The sequence below is a fragment of the Bos grunniens genome, chromosome 10 (assembly GCF_055505025.1).
Source record: "Bos grunniens cultivar Pamir isolate PY7600 chromosome 10, Bosgru_T2T1.0, whole genome shotgun sequence".
Classification (NCBI taxonomy): Eukaryota; Metazoa; Chordata; class Mammalia; order Artiodactyla; family Bovidae; genus Bos; species Bos grunniens.
This window is the reverse complement of record NC_141174.1, coordinates 73005030-73024158: the sequence shown is the minus strand read 5'-3', so window position 1 is coordinate 73024158 and position 19129 is coordinate 73005030. Positions and strand designations below refer to the sequence as shown.

The 19129-nt window shown below is 35.7% G+C and overlaps 1 protein-coding gene across 3 annotated transcripts in view; it reads right to left on the bottom strand.

Moving 5' to 3' along the window:
- The window catches only part of AQR (aquarius intron-binding spliceosomal factor), a 92836-nt gene that overhangs the window by 17327 nt on the left and 56380 nt on the right, over window positions 1-19129 (bottom strand). For all 3 annotated transcript variants that reach the window (XM_086322013.1, XM_086322012.1, XM_086322011.1), the window contains exons 25-33: window positions 18457-18592; window positions 16174-16383; window positions 13797-13934; window positions 11215-11286; window positions 10024-10211; window positions 9159-9330; window positions 7154-7324; window positions 5229-5314; window positions 292-466 (exon numbers count right to left, since the gene is read on the bottom strand). In XM_086322013.1, the coding sequence (XP_086178139.1) occupies window positions 292-466; window positions 5229-5314; window positions 7154-7324; window positions 9159-9330; window positions 10024-10211; window positions 11215-11286; window positions 13797-13934; window positions 16174-16383; window positions 18457-18592 (1348 nt within the window). The remainder of the gene's footprint in view (window positions 1-291; window positions 467-5228; window positions 5315-7153; window positions 7325-9158; window positions 9331-10023; window positions 10212-11214; window positions 11287-13796; window positions 13935-16173; window positions 16384-18456; window positions 18593-19129) is intronic.

Below are 19129 nucleotides of genomic sequence, written 5' to 3'. Positions count from 1 at the left end.
AACACTGAAAGATAACACTTCAATAGAAGTTCATGTCTCCAACTTAAGTATGAAAACTGTTAGGGTTTGGAGGACATAAGAACAGTAAGAGGACATTAAGCGGTAAGTGTTAGAATCCAGTAAGGATTTCCTTACTATGATAGCTGGTATTATTTTTACATAGAAGATCTAATTCAGTTCCTTAGTGTAAGGAGCACTCTAAACCAGTGATCAGACGACCTATGTGGTGCTCTCAAACAATGCAGTCACCTAAAAAAATGCTGCCCCACACAATGAAGAAAGAAGTCTTACCTTTCTACTGGTTGGGAAAGGTTCTGTTGGAATTATATGCAAATGAAGTGGGCGGGCTGTGAGCTGGCTGAAAGCTGGAGTTAGTTCAAAACAGTTTTGGAAGAGGGATACTCTGGCGAAGATATAGAGTCCAAGTCTGGCTCTAGACATGGCAACCACTAAGCGACGGACATCCCTTTGAGAAACAAACAAAATTAATTAAAATATATCACGATTAAAAATATATTTATGTAGCCTTTTATTTTGTAAACATTCTACTAAATATTACTGCTAAGCTGTGGCAATAAAGAGTTGCTGCTGCTACTGCTGCTAAGTCACTTCAGTCGTGTCCGACTCTGTGTGACCCCATAGACGGCAGCCCACCAGGCTCCCCTGTCCCTGGGATTCTCCAGGCAAGAATACTGGAGTGGGTTGCCATTTCCTTCTCCAAATAAAGAGTTAGGTTAGGTTTCTTAAAAACTTACAGGATAAGCATTAAGTTAATGGGTGCTATGTAACTAGTTAACCAAGTAAGAAGTTAATGCTTTATTACCAACTTCTAAGTGTTTCTGAGTGGAGAGAGTAGGGGGAAATCACAAAATAACCAATACACTGATTTAAAAGGTTTAAATACAAAGTTATGTGGCAGCCTGGAAGGGAGGGGAGTTTGGGGAAGAATGCATACATGTATATGGATGGCTGAGTTCCTTTGCTGTCCACCTGAAACTATCATAACACTGTTAATTGACTATACTCCAATATAAAATAAGTTAAAAAAAGGTTTAAGTAGCAATAGTAGTTCAGTTGTTAGTTACCAATTTACTGTGTCACCACCATTAAGTCAATCCAAACCAGCCCTTCCTCTACTTCAACCCACCAAATTCCCATGCTCTGTCAAGGTTAATAGGTCAAATTTTACTTCTTGGATAACTCTAATCACACTGCTTTATACATATTTATAATAATAATTACAATACAAACATAAATACAAAATGATGATATGATATAATAATATCGTGTCTTATTCATGCATTTACTCTAGTACCTACGCCCAATCCCTGGCTTATAATAGGTCTCAGTGTTCACATAAACAGTGATAAAAATGCCAAAATGCATGCTTCAGCTACACAGGTAGCTGGCCAAATGATGAATGATGGCAGTTTCCTTTATCTTTTAGGAAGAATATGTTCTTAAAATTTTACTGAATTTACCTGAATCAAATGAACTTATTTACAAAACAGAAACAGATTATGAACTCATGGTTACCTGGAGCAAAGGGTGGTGGGGAGGGACAGACTGGGAGTTTAGGATTGATAAGTATAGACTGCTATATTTAAACAGATAAACAACAAGGATCTACTGTAAAAAGAAAAAAAAACAATAAAAGAGTAGCTATGCAAGCCTGATTTCACTTCATTATTTCACATTAGTTACAATGTGTTTTAGTAAGAAAACATGGCTTTCGTTTTCAATATGGAGGACAGTTTGTTTTCCTAAGATGCTGTTAGATGGCTATTTAATTTTTGAGTATTCTACGAAAGAGATGATGTTTATGAATAATAACAAAATCTGGTATAAGCATCCCTAATACCTGAAAAAAAGTGTTAAAGAGTGTTATAGGGACCAAATGTTACAAAGATCATATAATAACCAGACAGAGAATTGGGAATTGAAATATTTATCAAATGGCTTTTTGTCTCTGCATAATGTGAGATATTTGGGGAATATCTCTATTCAGTCTCATTTTCTGTTGTTTTATGGCCTTGATAAGGATCTAGTTTCCCTTATCAGAAGGAACTGTACAATATCAATATATAATAGCAGTTATGTTGAGGGGTGTACAACCCCTATACCCCACCAACCCGAACTAAGAGAAATTCATTTAGGTGGAAGGAGAAAGCATACCCTTTTACAGAAGTTCTCATGAATTTCTACATTTGTGACACACTGGATTCTTGAAAGAAATGTTATCTTTAGGTTACTGCAAGTCAAATTGTTTTTCACTTCCTCCACCTTCCTTAGAAGCCCAAGGGGTCATGCCATAGGTGGGTGGTTCCAAAACTAGTAATAGAGGTACAATGCTAGAAATACTTAGCATGAGCTCTCACATAAGTATTAAAACTTTATTCAGTTCTCCTCTTCTCATCCTAGAAGGCTCTGTCTCTAGGCAGAGCACAGCCACAGCGCTACTGCAGGGGCAGCACACTTGCTCCTCTGAGGAACTCTGCCCTCTAGTCCCCCGTACGGCAGTGCAGTTAAGTGGCTCTACTACGCTCATCTCCACTGTACAGACTAAAATCTTCTGCAGAATCAAATGCAGCTATTTCCCAAAGACATGTTTAATGTCTCCCCCACTGGATTCTAAGCTTCATGGGGGGAGAGATAATGAATGTTAGATTTACCATTATATATCATGAACCTAGCATACTGCCAAATAACAGAAGGATCTGAGAATATCTGTTAAATAAATGATCAAACACCACAAACATAACAAACTACCAGGCAAAAAAAGTACAGGGTGGCAGCATGAAGAGATCGGGTTCCTTGGAGCTGTAACTTGAAACTGGGGCAATGGGAACTGCTACCTTCTTTCATGATCTCCAGAGGATGGCTGGGGACAGTTTCACTGACTTGCTCTGAACGAGTCACAAGCATTTCTATTTGTAGCTGGACTATTCAAGTCAGTAGGGACAAGAACAATGAATGCTGGAAAAGGGACCAGAAATGTCTCACTGTTCTAGCTTCTGAACAGCTCCACAGTGTCCCAAAACAGGTCTCTGGAATCAAAGCTGAATAATCTAGCTTCTACACAACCACCTGCTTAGTCTATCTGGATGGGTAAAAGAAATATGGCAGGTACTAACTTAAAGGGTTAGACAGTTACCACAAGACCCAGCAATTCTACTCCTAGGTCTACACCCAAGAGAAAGGAAAACATAGTTTCACACAAAAACTTGTACATGAATGTTCACAGCAGTCCAAATAGTCACAAAGTGGAAACAATCCTGGCGTCCATCAGCTGATGAATGGGTACATAAAATGTAAAATATTCACAAAACAAAATGTTATTTAGCAATTAAAAGGAATGAAGTATCAACACATGCTACAACATGGATGAATCCTGAATACACTATGCCAAGTAATTTCATTTACATGAAGTGTCCAGAACAGGCAAATCTATAGACAAAGTGGAACAGTGGTTGCCAAGGACTTGACGGGGAGAGGAAGGGAGTAACCGCTGATAGGTATAGGGTCTCTTGCTATTTTAGAAAATGTTCTAAAATTGTGAATATAGTTGTATAACTCTATGAACATACTAAAAAATCATTGAACTGTACACTTAAAATACAGTTTATTTATACACAAAAAATCATTGAATTATACACTTAAAAATAGTTTGTTTACACACTGAATTGTACAGCATGTGTATTATATCTCAATAAAAATGCTACTAAGAAGAAAATATGGAAGACGGAAGGTTTCCTTGGTATCCTGAAATTTGAAAGACAAAATATTTTACTGCTTCTTAAAAAAAACAAAGACATGAAAGACTGCATCTACAAACCAAAAATTCTATGAGGAGCTTGATAAAATTCTCACGAAGATACCTAAACTATCTGGATAGCTGAATTACAGGTAATTGGCAAATTAAGTTTTTCCCCCTCTGTGCTTCAATAAAACTACCATCACTATTACCAGCAGCCACCGAAGAAGCTGAACTTCCAAAACAAAAGTTTGGCAGATATAAAGAGGATTAATTTATTTGGATAAAGAAAAGCTGGATATGTGAGACAATAATGAAATCAGGTTCTTTTTTAAGTCTTCATTTATAAGCATTTTATTATCATCATCTTTCTCTTTATTTAGTTGAGTTTTCGGAAAATTCAGGTAAAGAACAGCATAGAGATAAAGTCATGGGAATGTGGAAAAGACAAAAGTACTACAGAGTAAGAGAAAAGGTGGGGAGAGGAGGAAGCAGTATTCTTGTCTTCATACTGTGAGCCTGGATAAAGAGATTTTAACTAGGTAAATCATAATGATGCCCTATTTAGCAGCAGCTATAAATTTCAATGTGGAAAGGGAACTGCTTTTTAGAAAAGTTAGTTTCCAAAAACATGTTTGACACTTAAGTAAAAATAAACTGTATTTTAGAATGTTATAGTCTTGAAATTATTTCTTGAAACATTACATCTTTTGTTTACTCCTACATAAAAGTTATTGGCTTAGTGGAACATGAGCACTCTGGGTTAAATATCAAATAGATCTTGACTTAATGACAACATTAAGAGAGCATACAGAATTTTCTTTATATATCCATTAAATAAAATAATAAAATGAACTCTCCTTACATTTTTGCTAGTAAGTCATATGAGATGAAGGTTTATGTAAAACTAAATGGCTGCTTTGTAATAAGGAGATATTATTCCCACAAAATCTCCAGCACATAAATACATCACAATAAATGATAAAAATAGGTTACTGTTTGTTTTGACAATTCTTAATCCTGAGAGAACAAATGGTTCCTTTATCCTCTCTAACACTGAGCTAAAAGACTGTGCCGGGTAAAGTCAGAAATCCTGTGCAATGAAAAATTTACTTGAGACTTTTTACCACTTTACCTCCTTTAATTTCTTACATTAAATTTCAAACAGATATAGGATACATATATATAAATATATGTGTGTATGTATAATATTTTATGATCAAATGCTATCTCTGAATGCTCCTGAAGAGAAAAAAAGTTAAAATGACTAAAATATTTAAGATTCAAAAAATTCAGAAGCAATGGCAATGATTACACAAAGAATATGATACTGTTACATTCCAACAAAAAGCACCAAAAATTGCCATAACAATTAACTATAACAATTAAACCTGAAAACTACTTAGCTATGAAAGCTCAAAATTGAAGCAGATAGTAAGATTCAACACTATTATAAAAATGCTTGCTTACATACCTCAGATGGCCCACTGCCCTGGTTCGTACTAGAGACAGAAGAATGTAGTCGTTCTGTTGACCTTGAAATCTGTCAACAGTTGTCACCTGGGAGGAAAAAAGGGGAATGTGGTAGATTTTCAAAAGCAAAAACTCATGAGAGATCATTAAAATAATATGCTAGACATAAAAAGCTTATCCTTAAAATAATCAGTCCCAAAAGAACATAACTATATAGTTGGAACTGAAGGAATAAGTAAATGAACCCTATGAAATAAACCATGGTAACTAGATTAGGCTATGTCCCTATGTCACACTTAGAGCACTCATCTTTAACTTTGGATAATGAAGTAACTATTTGTGGTTTTAATAGTCTTCCCTCTACTAGACTACTCAGCCCATGAAAGCAGGGACCATCTTTGTTCATTATATACCTAGTATCCCTTTTATCTTCTTGATATAAGAGAGAGTAACTTTCCTTATTAAGTTTTTTTTGTTACTTATAAGTAAAAGAACAGAGATAGAGATTCTTATATTTCTAAACTTTCTATATTTCAAAGTTATTAGTTTTTCATTTTCACTCTCTATATCCCTTAAGGAATGTTCCACAGCGTCTGTTCCTCCCCATTCCTTTTGTCTCCAGCTCTGATTTTATTTTACTTTCTGCTAGTTTCCATTTTATCTCTTCCTGGGTTCTTCAATTTCTTTGTTTTGTAGCCTTCCCTTACAGAAGTGGCTACTTCATTAAGCATTTTAAAATTCATACCCAAGTATGCATTCAACATTTTCATCTGTTCTAGGCCAACATGCTTTCTGGAGTATGTTATCTTATCAACTAGTGTGTTTATAAATTGAGCTTGTGCTAGTTTCCTTTTCCCCTCTATTTCACCACTGATTAAGTGGGTTTCTTAGATTAACTATGTATTAATAAAGAAGATAGGCTGGGGTGAGCACAACTGTTTCCTAAAGGCTCAGTGATTTTCACAACAGATGGTCCTCTTTTTCTCTGTTACTACAGACAGTCTTTTTTTCCCAAATATTTTTCACCTATAGTTTCCTCTGAACCAATCTGGGACCTGAAAGGCTTCTGCTCACCCCAATACCCACATCCACTGTTGAGTAAGAATGTGGCTTTTACACTTCAAAGTATGCCACTCACTTTCAGAAAGTGTGTTTTTGCTGTCCCTTTCAAGACTGATCCCCTCGATTCTCTTCCCCTACATTTTCTTCCCGATCTTGAGTTACACGCCGTCTCACTAAAAGTGTCATTTGTTTTCTCCTCCTCCCATTTTCCTCTTACTTGTGGATGATTTCCAAGAAAAGATGAAAGAGCTTTATACAGCTACGTTCACAACCAAAGTCCTAATTTCTTCATTACTAATACTATATTTACATTTTGTTATTCTAATTTTTCTAACTTTTATTGATAAAATCAGGGATCTTCATTTTTATTTGATATCACTCTGTCATATCACATAAGAAACAAAAAAAATAATAAAAAAAATCCTGAGGTCTGACTATACTTGATTTTCCTTTATCCCCAAGAAAAACACTTTCTTATGCGTGTATACATGCACACAGAGACACACACACACTAAGAAGCAGTATGAATTAGACCTTTGTAAAATAAGATAAAAAAATGCTACAATTCCTATTTCTATTGTAAAGGACATATATAATTAGATATCATTTACCAACAAAAAGTTTTAGAAACAGTTATTTCTGGTTACTATCAACAAAAATCTTCCATGTGATAGGTGAGACAGACATTCACAGTAAATCAACAACACTGTCAGAAGTGTCAGAGAATAACTTACAGAGTTCTTATTATTTCATTTTCTCACATATTTTAAAAGGAGATAGCAAAGTAGAACAACATAAATAACTCAAATATAAATCTTTCTATCTTGCCAACAACATGAATAAGAGAACATATTATAAAATTACCTTATTCGGTCTTCCAATCAATGGATTGCTCCCGCATCGTCTGTTGATGATGTCACGAATAAGATGCTTTTGCCCATTATACGTTGTGAGAATGCTGATCTTGTCAGCAGGGTAGCCAAGTAAGCACATGTACATAAAAAGTGCCACTACGTATTCTGCCTCTCCAAGATTCTGTAACGAAAACATCAATCAGATTGTGCATTTATTTCCCTTTATAGACAAAAATCAGGGCTTTCCAGGCTAGTGGTAAGGAATCTGCTTGCCAATGCAGGAGACCTAAGAGATGCGGGTTTGATCCCTGGGTTGGGCAGATTGCCTGGAAGAGGGCAGGGCAACCCATGTCAGTATTCTTGCCTAAAGAATCCCATGGACAGAGGAGCCTGGCAGTCCATAGTATCATAAAGAGCTGCACACGACTGAAGTGACTTAAGCATGCAGCACATATAGAGAAAACTGTTAACTAGTACAATTTGCTCGTTCATCACACCTCAAGAAGTGACAAGTTACTATCTTGGACAAGTGAATATCTCTCATAAAACTGAGCAATTAACTTATCCTAAATTAACAATGATACATGAAAATACCGTATGTGGTAATTATCTGTCCGTATTTCTATATCTATGTCTTGTTTTTAAAAAACAAAGTGGGATACTATAGATACACTTTGCAACCTGATTTTTTCATTAATATAGCATAAAAATCACTGCAGATGGTAACTGCAGCCATGAAATTAAAAGACGCTTACTCCTTGGAAGGAAAGTTATGACCAACCTAGACAGCATCTTAAAAAGCAGAGACATTACTTTGCCAACAAAGGTCCGTCTAGCCAAGGCTATGGTGGTCATGTATGGATGTGAGAGATGGACTATAAAGAAAACTGAGCATCGAAGATTTGATGCTTTTGAACTGTGGTGTTGGAGAAGACTCTTGAGAGTCCCTTGGAATGCAAGGAGATACAACCAGTCCATCCTAAAGGAGATCAGTCCTTGGTGTTCATTGGAAGGACTGATGTTGAAGCTGAAACTCCAGTACTTTGGCCACCTGATGCGAAAAGCTGACTCATTTGAAAAGACCCTGATGTTGGGAAAGATTGAAGGCAGGAGGAGAAAGGGACGACAGAGGATGAGATAGTTGGATGGCATCACTGACTCGATGGACATGGGTTTGGGTGGACTCCGGGAGTTGGTGACGGACAGGGAGGCCTGGAGTGCTGTGGTTCATGGGGTCGCAAAGAATTGGACACAACTGAGTGACTGAACTGACCTGATAGCATAAAAATTCTCCTTGTCAGTAAACCAAGTTATAATATTATTCTTAGTGGCTATTCAGTATTATATGGAATAGGTAAAGGTGTAATTAATTCCTATTGATAACATTTAGGTTGTTTTTCTTTTCCAAAATAATTTGAAGTAAAGGAAGATGTGTTGAACATTTTACCATATAAGTCTTTGCAAGTTTGTCTATTTTTTAAAGGATAAATTCATAGAAGTAAGAATATTGCTTTTAATAAGTACTAAGAATATGTCCACCACATAACTTTCCTACTAGCATTGCATGAGTATAGAATTTCCCAAACCTAACCTAACAGAGGTGAAAATATGCTCCAGTGATTTATACTTGCTATACATGTATCTTTGTGAACTGTATATTCTTGTCCTTATTATATTTTTCTATTGGCTGTTAATTGTTTGTTAAATGATGAAAATAAATTCTGTTCTAAATCAGTATTTTTCTTTATGATTTTGGATTTTGTAAGCTTAAAAAACCTTTCTCATCCCAACATTATATATTTATCAATATTTTCTTCTTTCTAGTATGTTTACTGTTTCTTTTCTTTGGTTTATATATTTTTAATCCATTTGAAACAGAAAAGTGTGTGTTGTCTGTGAAGTGGAAATCTAACTTTCCTTTATTCAGTGGTTGGCTAAATGGTTCAGTAATACTAATTCAGATAGTAAGCCAGGAAAATACAAAATAAACGTAAAAGTTTCTTGTTTTTTCTTACCTGATAAAAGTAAGGATTAGGCTCAGATTCTCCAACTCCCTGAAAATCTTCAACATTAATGAGCTGGAAGTCATAGAGCAAGCCAGCATTGGCTGTACTGAACTCCGGCAAGAGCTGCACATGGGGTAAGTTTCCTAGATTCTTATACCGCCAGTTGTAGAGGTTGCACAAGCTTTCAAAGACAAATCCCCCCAACAGGAAACATTAGCAGTGTGCATTCCCTTTTAATACGCCTAAGGGGGTTTCTAAGGAACTGGGTTCTTCCTGTTAATTTCCATATTACCTACTTTGTGCTCATTGTTTTAGCAATAATGTTTTCGGAACCTTTGTCTCCCTACCATCAAGCAAATCAGGAGACTGTATATTACAGAAATGATAACTCTATTATGTTTTCTAAGGTAAATGCTATCTTTATTCCTTAAATAAGAAAATCAACTACAAGTACTACAAGTAACTCTGAGAGGGAACCTATATATTTTATGAATAAGAATTAGTGTGTTCTCTTTTTGTTCATCTCTAGCTTTAGATTTCAAAGTGATATTAATCATATGTCTTTTGGGGCCATGCAGAAAAAGGAGGTAACAGTGAAAGGAAGCCCTTAGTTTATAAGTCACTTAAATTAATCTCAACGAATAAAATGAAGGAACTCATTTGTTCAATTCACAACCCACGCTGAAGGCAATAAAGGTATTTTCCAATTTGTAGATGTGTATCCAGGCAAGTTCCTAGATAGCAGAGAGTGCTAAGAGTCTATACAGAAGATGCTATTGAATAGTTGGATCATGGAACTGATGTCCTTAAACAGGAGTAGTATCCCTAACATCCAGTCCCCTGCTCCCTTCTCCCATTGCCCAGTCTCCTTTACCTTGCTCTGGCCCTCCCCTGGGCATCAAGGTCCACAGTAGGAACTCCAACCCTGACAAAGCGAGTGAAGAGGGACTGCTCCATGTTTGAATACTTCTGAAAGGCCATGTTCTTAATGACTGGAGGTAACTGGTGATGATCACCAATCATAATCCAGCGTTTTAGTCGGCTAAAACCATCCTGAGGATTCTAGGAATAAAAAGTGGGGAAATGGCAAAATAATTAATGTAGTACCCTGTTAATCTCTAATTCATGGCACAAGATTGTTGCTATTCACATGATGGCTTTAACTGTTTACTAATTCTTGCCATTCACCAGTTCCACAGAGAAGAATCTGGCAAATTTACAGAATGACTTGTATGGGTACCACCCACTGACAGTGTGTGAGGGAGGCTGGAAGGATTGAGAAGGCAGGCATGGACTCACCCTACACAGGGTAACCCAAAGAGGTCTGGGAGGCTTAGGTCCTAATCAGGCAAAGGGTGCACAGAAACAGATGCCCAAGCAGGGAAATAGAAAGATGTCAAATTGTATCACAATTACAGGTAGCAGAAATTATACCTTCTTTAATTTCCTACTCTATTACTTCAATTTCCTACTCTACATGTCTCCTTGTTTCTTGAAACATATTTTGATAAAATAAAAATACCAGATAACTTGGCTTTATAAAACAACTTTTGGAACCCAATTATCTATAAATTAGAGGAGCCTCTGTTCTTCAATCATGAATTCCACATTTTTTTTTTAACACTTCCATAGTAAAGACTATTGTACAATAAAAGAAAACATCCTTAAACATCATCATTTAACTAAAACATTTCAGGTATAAAATAAAGAAAAATAATGTACCCAGGGATCAAAAATAATTCCAGAAACAACTCTAAAAGAAATGAAAAAAAAGCTTGTCTTCCCTCCAAACTGCATAAAAATGTAATTTTTTTGAGAAAAATTGCTGTCTTTTCAAAACTTAGAGACAAACTATGAATTTTTATATAGTACTCCCAATAATACAAACTACTCAATAACCAGTGAATAGATTAAAGGAAGTTTATATGCTTAAAATAGAATACTAAACATCACGAAGTTAAGGAGAATACATAATCATAGCAATCAGCACCTCCAAACTCTAGTTTTCTGATTCCACCCTCCAGAATTCTTAAACCTCTACTTTGTCTCAATTTCAGTATCTTACCTGTAGAAGAAGAGGTATAAAAGTTTCTATCTCCAGAATCTGAGCAGCTTCCTCCATTAAAATGTTGTCATACTGAGAAATGGAGAAAAAGAAAGCTTGTGAAACAGACAGTTTGAAACCCAAACAGCTACCACCATGACTGTAATAAGCATCCCCAAACCTCTCAAATAATTCAGATAAAAATAACATACAAATTATTCAAACAGAAAGTTCATGATCTTCTTTACCACTGTGCTTGAATACTCATTTCCAGGAATGTTAGGCACTGTGTATCTATAAAATAATGAAAAATCAAGTCTTGCTCCAAACGAAGGAAATTTCATTCTTTGTGAATCTTCTATCTGCTCCATTTCTTTTAGATTTATTCTCCTCAGGTTTTATCTTTCCCTTCCTCTTCTAATTCTGATTGCTATTTATAGTATGATATCCTATTCCTCATAAAATACCTTCTTTGAGACTCTAAGCACAAAGTAGACTTCCTTTGTTTTCTATTTTCAAAGTTTTCTCCCCTGATTTTTTTTCAAGGAAGTGGATGGTAGGGGGAGTATATTTACTCTTAATGCTTAATTAACTTTTTTTCTTTTAAGTTAATTGTTTATATATCCTCTGGTTTCTGTGCTGGAGAAGGAAATGGCAACCCACTCCAGTATTCTTGCCTGGAGAATCCCAGGGACAGAGGAGCCTGGTGGGCTGCTGTCTATGGGGTCGCAGAGTCAGAGACGACTGAGGTGACTTAGCAGCAGCAGTTTTTGTGCTACTCATTTTTACCAAAATATGCTTGTATTTGTTCAAGACTGGGAGCTGGATTTCTATTGGACATGATGAAATTTAAGGCTCAATTCTGTACTGTTTTCTAGTGAAATTACCTTAAGTTTTAGGCATGTGGGTAGGTATCTTCTCTAGCTCTATCTGATGCTAAATTTCCCTATTACAATGATTAGTTAGGTCATCCTGGTGGAAACCTAGGAGGAGGGGGTTCAAAGAGTCATATTTTCTCAGAAGTTCCCACGTGGGGTCTCAAGGTGATAGACACAATATGGAGAACAGAATGGGAAAAGCTCAAAGATGACAGCTTAAAGAGACTCCTTCCTGAGAAACCACTCTGAAAATCTAAAGTGATTTAACTTATAAAAATATATCTATAGCTCCTGTTAAAAAGGAGATTTTAATTGCAAAGCAAAATTATGATACAACTATACTGGGTATATTGAGGAAGGAAAAGAGTACAGAAAAATGCTTGCATGTCTCCTTGGAGACAACACAGAATCAAAAGACAATGCCTAAAATGGAAATTTAGCATTTTTTATTGATATAAATGAAAAGGACAAAGGAAATATTAAAAGAGTTGAAAGACTAGATAATTGGGGAGTGGGGAGGGATACCCTCAGCACTCACAGTATCTATCTTACTAGCACAGTGTAAGAAAATGATTAATGAAAATGTGATAAGCTACAAGTAATGTTTTGTAGATTAGGCAAGTGAACAGGTGCATGAGAGCATAAAATGCTCAGTTTAGATTGTATCATTTCCCTGTGTTGTGAAAAGTAATATGCTTTAATAGCAAATCCAAAGTATATTTTATGTGTCAGCCCAAAGCAAGAACAAAATATTTAGGTGCAGAATTTTCACTAATTTGCAAAAGGTAAGTTCACACCACTAGGTTAAGTTCACACTACCTTTTAATAAATTATCATATTTGTCCTACCTTCTAGCTGAGGAAACTTTAATCCAAGATTGCAACAATTCTATCACCTTGAATTTATTTAGCACTTATCTTCCAGTGACCTCATAAACTTAAAAAGTCAGCTATATTCATCCATAACAAGTGTTTTGCTAACTTTGAATTCAAACCAGTATACAAAACACTAATAACATCAGATAAACCAGCTGGAGGGAAGTTAAATGATTTGCATTAAAATCAGAGCTTAGTCAGTACCACTAGCAAAGTCACAAAGTGTCTGCAAACTCAAATTTACTGATCAATTATTACGTTACATTTCAACTGAGCGACAAGTAACAGGCTGTCTTTACCCTTGGCTCTCCAGTCCTTATCCTGAGATGGAGTCATTTAAATATCTTGGTTGACAGTCTAAACAAGTGTTTCCATCTCCTCATACAGAACGCTTTTCATTTACTGAATGAACAAATAACTGCAGTGGATGAGTGCTTAAAAGGTAAATAAGGCAAGCATACAGATTTCTAATAGGTGAAAAACACTGTCGAATGTTTTCATCAAGTTTTTAGTTCTGTTTGGAGATTCTTTTAACACAGTGAAAGTAAGTTAATTTACCTTAAAAAGTATTAGAAGTTATTTAGATAGTCATATGGCTATAATGTTACTTTAAAGACATATTAATGCATCTAATAACTAAATTTAGAAAAATTAGATTTATGACAGTTTACTAATCGTATAAACATGGGAGACTATTATCACTTTAGAAACATTTTAAAGTAATTATACATGCAAACTTCAGTAAGAAGCAAACATTCAAGGGAAAAGGCCAAGTACTAAGGAGAGAAGAGAAAAGAAAGGAACTAACAGCTGCACAGATGAATTAAGGAACTAAAATACAAGTCTTTACCTTGAAACCTAACTTGACTAAATCATGTCGTTTTAAGGCAGCATGAGTACAGGTCATAGCAATGATTTTGGCTTCTTTCACCAAAAGGTATTTAGATCTGTCTAGTCCACTTCGAAGCAGTTCAGAGGCTCTGAATTCCTATGGGAGTGGGGAAACAATGAGATACTTGTTTTAGGAAAATCATGCATACGTTCAATAATCCAGTTTATGAGACTTTATGTACAACCTTAATATAAATATCTCGGTGGTGCCAGTAGTAAAGAACCCACCTGCCAATGCAGGTAAGACGTGAGATATTTGATCCCCAGGTTGAAAAGATCCCCTGGAGGAGGACATGGCAACCCACTTCAGTATTCTTGCCTGGAGAATCTCATGGACAGAGGAGCCTAGTGGGTTGCAGTCCATAGGCTTAGAGAGTCAGACACAACTTAGCTGCAGCAGCATAAACTAAGCCTATCATCCAACTCGATGAACATGAGCTTGAGCAAGCTCTGGGAGTTGGTGAAGGACAGGGAAGCCTGGCGTGCTGCAGTCCATGGGGTCACAAAGAGTCGGACCCGACTGAGTGACTGAACTGAACTGACAGAACAATTCTGTCCATGATTAATAAGTTACTAATTAAGTTCAAATAATAACTGATATTAAAGCTACAATTTGGACTGATTTTTTTGTATAAGGTAAAATATTTACTGTATCAACAAGAATACTGAATATCGATCACCCTTGTACCTACAGGAAAACAGACACTATGTCAAGCATTCATAATGAAAGGAATTTACTGCAAGGAACCCATTATGCAGGTGATGGAGGAGTAGAAAAGCCAACCAGCAAATGGTGAAGTAACCCAGAGATTGGCAACAGCAGAATATTATGACCATCTGTAGGCTGCTGCTGCTAAGTCGCTTCAGTCGTGTCTGACTCTGCGATCCCATAAACGGAAGCCCACAGACAGAAGCCCACCAGGCTTCCCCGTCCCTGGGATTCTCCAGGCAAGAACACTGGAGTGGGGTGCCACTGCCTTCTCCGGTAGGCTAGGAAGGATAAAGAGGAGGAAGTGTTATCTAAGCCCAGAACCTGAGGTATCATTATAAGCTGGAACAGCAGTGGACCAGGTCAGCAGAAACTGGAGTCATGTAAGGGATGAAACCCCAGGCAAGAGAGCTGGTGGTGAAAAATCCTAGCTTCCTTCTTTCCTCTATTTTTGTCACATTTCTCATTGGCTAAACCCAGCCAGAAGTCAGCTGACATGAGAGGCTGGGAAATCAAAACTCCAAGGACCAGTCTCAGTCCAGACCATGGCAGAGGATCCCAGAGCAGAGTAGGGGAATTGACAATAGATGGATGTAAGGAGTAAACGAGCCATGCAGAGTACCTAATATCAAGTTTTATCAAGTCTGAACATTATGTCATACTTATGTCAGACTTTTAAACATTTGTTTTGGTTTATTTATTTTTAAATAAAGCATCACAGGCACAGGTGGAGGTACCCTATATTTCCTTCTTCCCACTCTCTCCCCAGACAGCTATTATTATAAATTATATGTTTTTATCCTTTTATATTCTATTTATGTAATCATAAGCATACCACAACACAGTTTTCCAGGTTTTACAATTTTATTTATCATTATCATACTACATATATACTACATATGTATATAATTATATATTTATTATTCTGTACTAACCATTCATCCATTTCTATCCACCTACTCACACCATGTGTCAATGTTTACTGAATATTTACTATCTGCCAGATATCGTCGTAGGAAGTAGGGATAAAATCATATCTAAAAGGTACAAAGACTTTTCAGAAGAGATGATCTTTGCCCTTTTAATCTGAAGTAATCCTAAACCTTCTAACTGAGAGGAACGTGAGTCTGAAATGTGGTCCTTTTACAGTATTGCTGTGGTCTTCTAGGGATGTTTCCAATAAGGAATGAGAAAACTAGGAAGCATCCCAGGGCCCTGGGTCCCAAACAGTCTTCTCTGTCCCCTGTGTATAGCCGTGATTCTTATTTCATCTTAATAATCAGGAACATCTTGGATAACACAGCAACCTCACTTTTTGCCCACCAGTCAAAGGCATAAAGAATTTAGAATGGCCAAATTCCCATTCAAGGAACTACTGTCAAATCTCCTTAAAAAAAGCATTCCTTTCTTAAATACGAATACTTTCAAACCAGGAAAAAAAAAAAAAAAGGAAATTCAATTCATACCATAATTTTTACTTATTTCTTCAACATGCTTCTAATAATTCCACTTAAAAGTAATAATCTTGTTTGCTAGATTTGAATATTCTACTTACTTAAAAAAAAAAAGAAAACCAGCTAAGCTTAACACCTTTAAAAGAAAGTAAAAAGAACTTGAGAATCCTTACCTCAAGCTGAGTAAAGATCTTCTTAATATGCCTGAAACATCCTTCAGCAATTTCCATGTCTTCTTCATAAGATCGGCCTTTAAAAATGGGTTGAGGGGCATTTGCAAAGTACTCATGAAAAGGGAAGAAAGCCGAGACTTCAGTAGTATCTGGCATCGTGTTACTTTTATTTTTCACTTTGCTGATATACTCTTCCCAACGAGACATTACCTGTAAGAAAAAGAGACCTGAGGTTAAATTGGCCAGCCCTTATGTTTTAGATGGACTTCCCTGGTGGCTCAGTGGGAGAGAATCTGCCTGCCAGTGCACGAGACTTGGATTGATCCCTAAATTGGGAGGATCCCTTGGAGAAGGAAATGACAACCCACTCCAGTATTCTTGCCTGGAAAATCCCATGGACAGAGGAGCCTGGTAGGCTACCGTCCATGGGGTTGCAAAGAGTTGGTGTCCAAATGACTGAGTGACTAAACAACAACGTTTTAAATAATAAAATAACAAAAATGCGCTTAGTCTTCTCTGGAGGTCCAGTAGGAAAAGGAAAAGAAAAGCAATCTTTGACCCAACCAGACTATTTCTTATCCAAGTCACTGACAAACTGCTCTTCTTTTATAAAAGTAAACTTCAAGACTGTAGGGTAAAAAACCCTTAAAACATGTACAGATGGGAAAGAACCCTAGAATCATCTCATGGGACTTTTTATCTCAGATGTTTCAGACTTCCCATGCATATTCAAAACAGTTTATGATCGATGATCCAAAAAGCCCTCTTTGAACAAAGAAATTCCTTATTTTTTCACTATCTCAGTTTCTTTCCATATATGGTTAAGTCCAGCTCTAGTAGCTTTTTAATCAATTTAGCACTTGTCAACTCTTCTCCTAGATCTTCAAAATTTTTTGAATTCTCTTTAGTATACATATAAAAAACTTCTGGTTAAGCTGCCTATGTATTTGAAAGCTCATTTTATGACTTTTTGGGTATAGATAGTTTAAATATATGCTGGTGTAAATGTTAACTATGACCCCACTCAGTTCCTACTTAATTTTTGTAATTCTCTCAGTTTTTCCGTTATTACTTCAGTGTTTGTCAAACTGTGGTCCTTAGGCAGAATGTCTGAGAAGCTAAATAAAAATGTAGATTCCTGGATATCACACTGTATTAAAAGAAAGTCTCTGTGGACAGAGCTTGAGAATTTTCCTTTTCAACGATTTTCCTAATGTGATTATTGTGTGTTGAAAATTGTTGATGTACACTGTGAGGCCTCCAGTTCATATTTCTCAAATTTATTAGTTAGGCCTCAATAATTTATGTCATTTCTACTACTCTTAAAAGTAGTTTTCACTAAGAGCCTGGTGATTTTTATCTTGTGACAAACATGCACCTAAGCATGATCATTACTCCATTATCCAAAGTTCTAAAGAGGCCAAAATGAAGATAACTTTGCAACACCATGTATCTGTCCCATGTTCCATAGGAACCATGAAATATACTCATTTTGAATGAACTCAACTGGTTTATCAGCTTATAATGAGCATAAACTTTTTTTCATATACATTTAAAAATTTCAACACTGTGATTTATACCTAAAATATGCAAATAGCATTAGTACAAAGAGAACAAATAGAGTTACACAAAAATTTTCATTATTTTATGTTCAGTCCACTTAAAATTACTAGTAAACCAAGTAAGTATTAAAATTTTATGCTTATTCATTTTATTTGGCTGTCTATTACTCATTAATTTTCACACTCCCAAAATTAACTCTAACAAAAGCAAAAACATACCTCCAAATTGAAGTCAAAGAATTTTTAACTTAAACTCCTACTTTGAAATCAATTCTATAACAAAATGTATTTTTGGAAATTTAAACAGAAAATATGCTTTTCTTTATTCCTTGATTAATATGCATATTAAAAGTAAGTTAAAAACTGCATCTGTTACCACTGGGTAGCTATTTAGTTATATTTCTATAGTAATGAAAAAAAAATGAAAAAATAAAAAAAGAGACTAGAAACTTTGTCAATAACAAAAAAGGAGAAGAAAAAAATTTAAAAGTAGCAACACTGGCCTTTCACTGAATGAGTCATCAAGTTATTTAGCAAAGAAAATTGAAGACAATAGGAGACAAAACATTTAACATCCACAAATATAGCTTTGGCAACAGCATATATTTTAATCTACTCGAAAAAATAATTTTCAAGAAAGGATCTCCAGAACCCGTCCCAGTTTCTAAATAAAGAGTATATTCCAATAAAGTATGATTTAAATATCTTTAATCTCTTATACCTGATACAAGAAGAAATAGCCCGCAGTTTCACAAGTGTATGAAGCATCTCCTGGAACCCCTAGACTCTTCTGCAATCGTTTGACTTCTTCTAAAAGTTCTATTCTTCGAGCTAGGACATAATTAACTCTTCCATACCTAAAAATTTCAATTAAGTAAAAAAGCAAAATTATATTATGAAGACACTTTCAAGGAAATTGTCAGCAAAATATTTAAGAAAATCATAACAGAAATAATAAATGGGCAAAGAAAATAAAAGGTAGAAAACATAGCTTACATTTACTAGGTAGCATTGGTATAAAATAACTCAAGTGGTATTTCTTTAGTTATTTGGTACCAAAGCTACTTAAAATCTACTGCTGGATCAAGGATGTTGTGCAAATGTGTTGGTGGTCTGTGAGAAAGGAAAATTAACTATATTATTAAACACCTTTAGTTCAGCTATCTTTTCTTTTTTCTTCATAAAAAGACCGTTGCAAAGAAGAAAACACCATAGTACATTCAAGTGCTAGTTCATCTCGTAACAAACCAGAATATAGTTTACAAACTGGCTACTCTGAATACCACTATCATAAAAGGAGGTTAGCTCTAAAACTTTTGAAATGTAATTTCAAAATTTATTTGCTTATTCTTTGGCATTGAACACAGCTTGGCATCTGGTCCAAATAGGTTCAT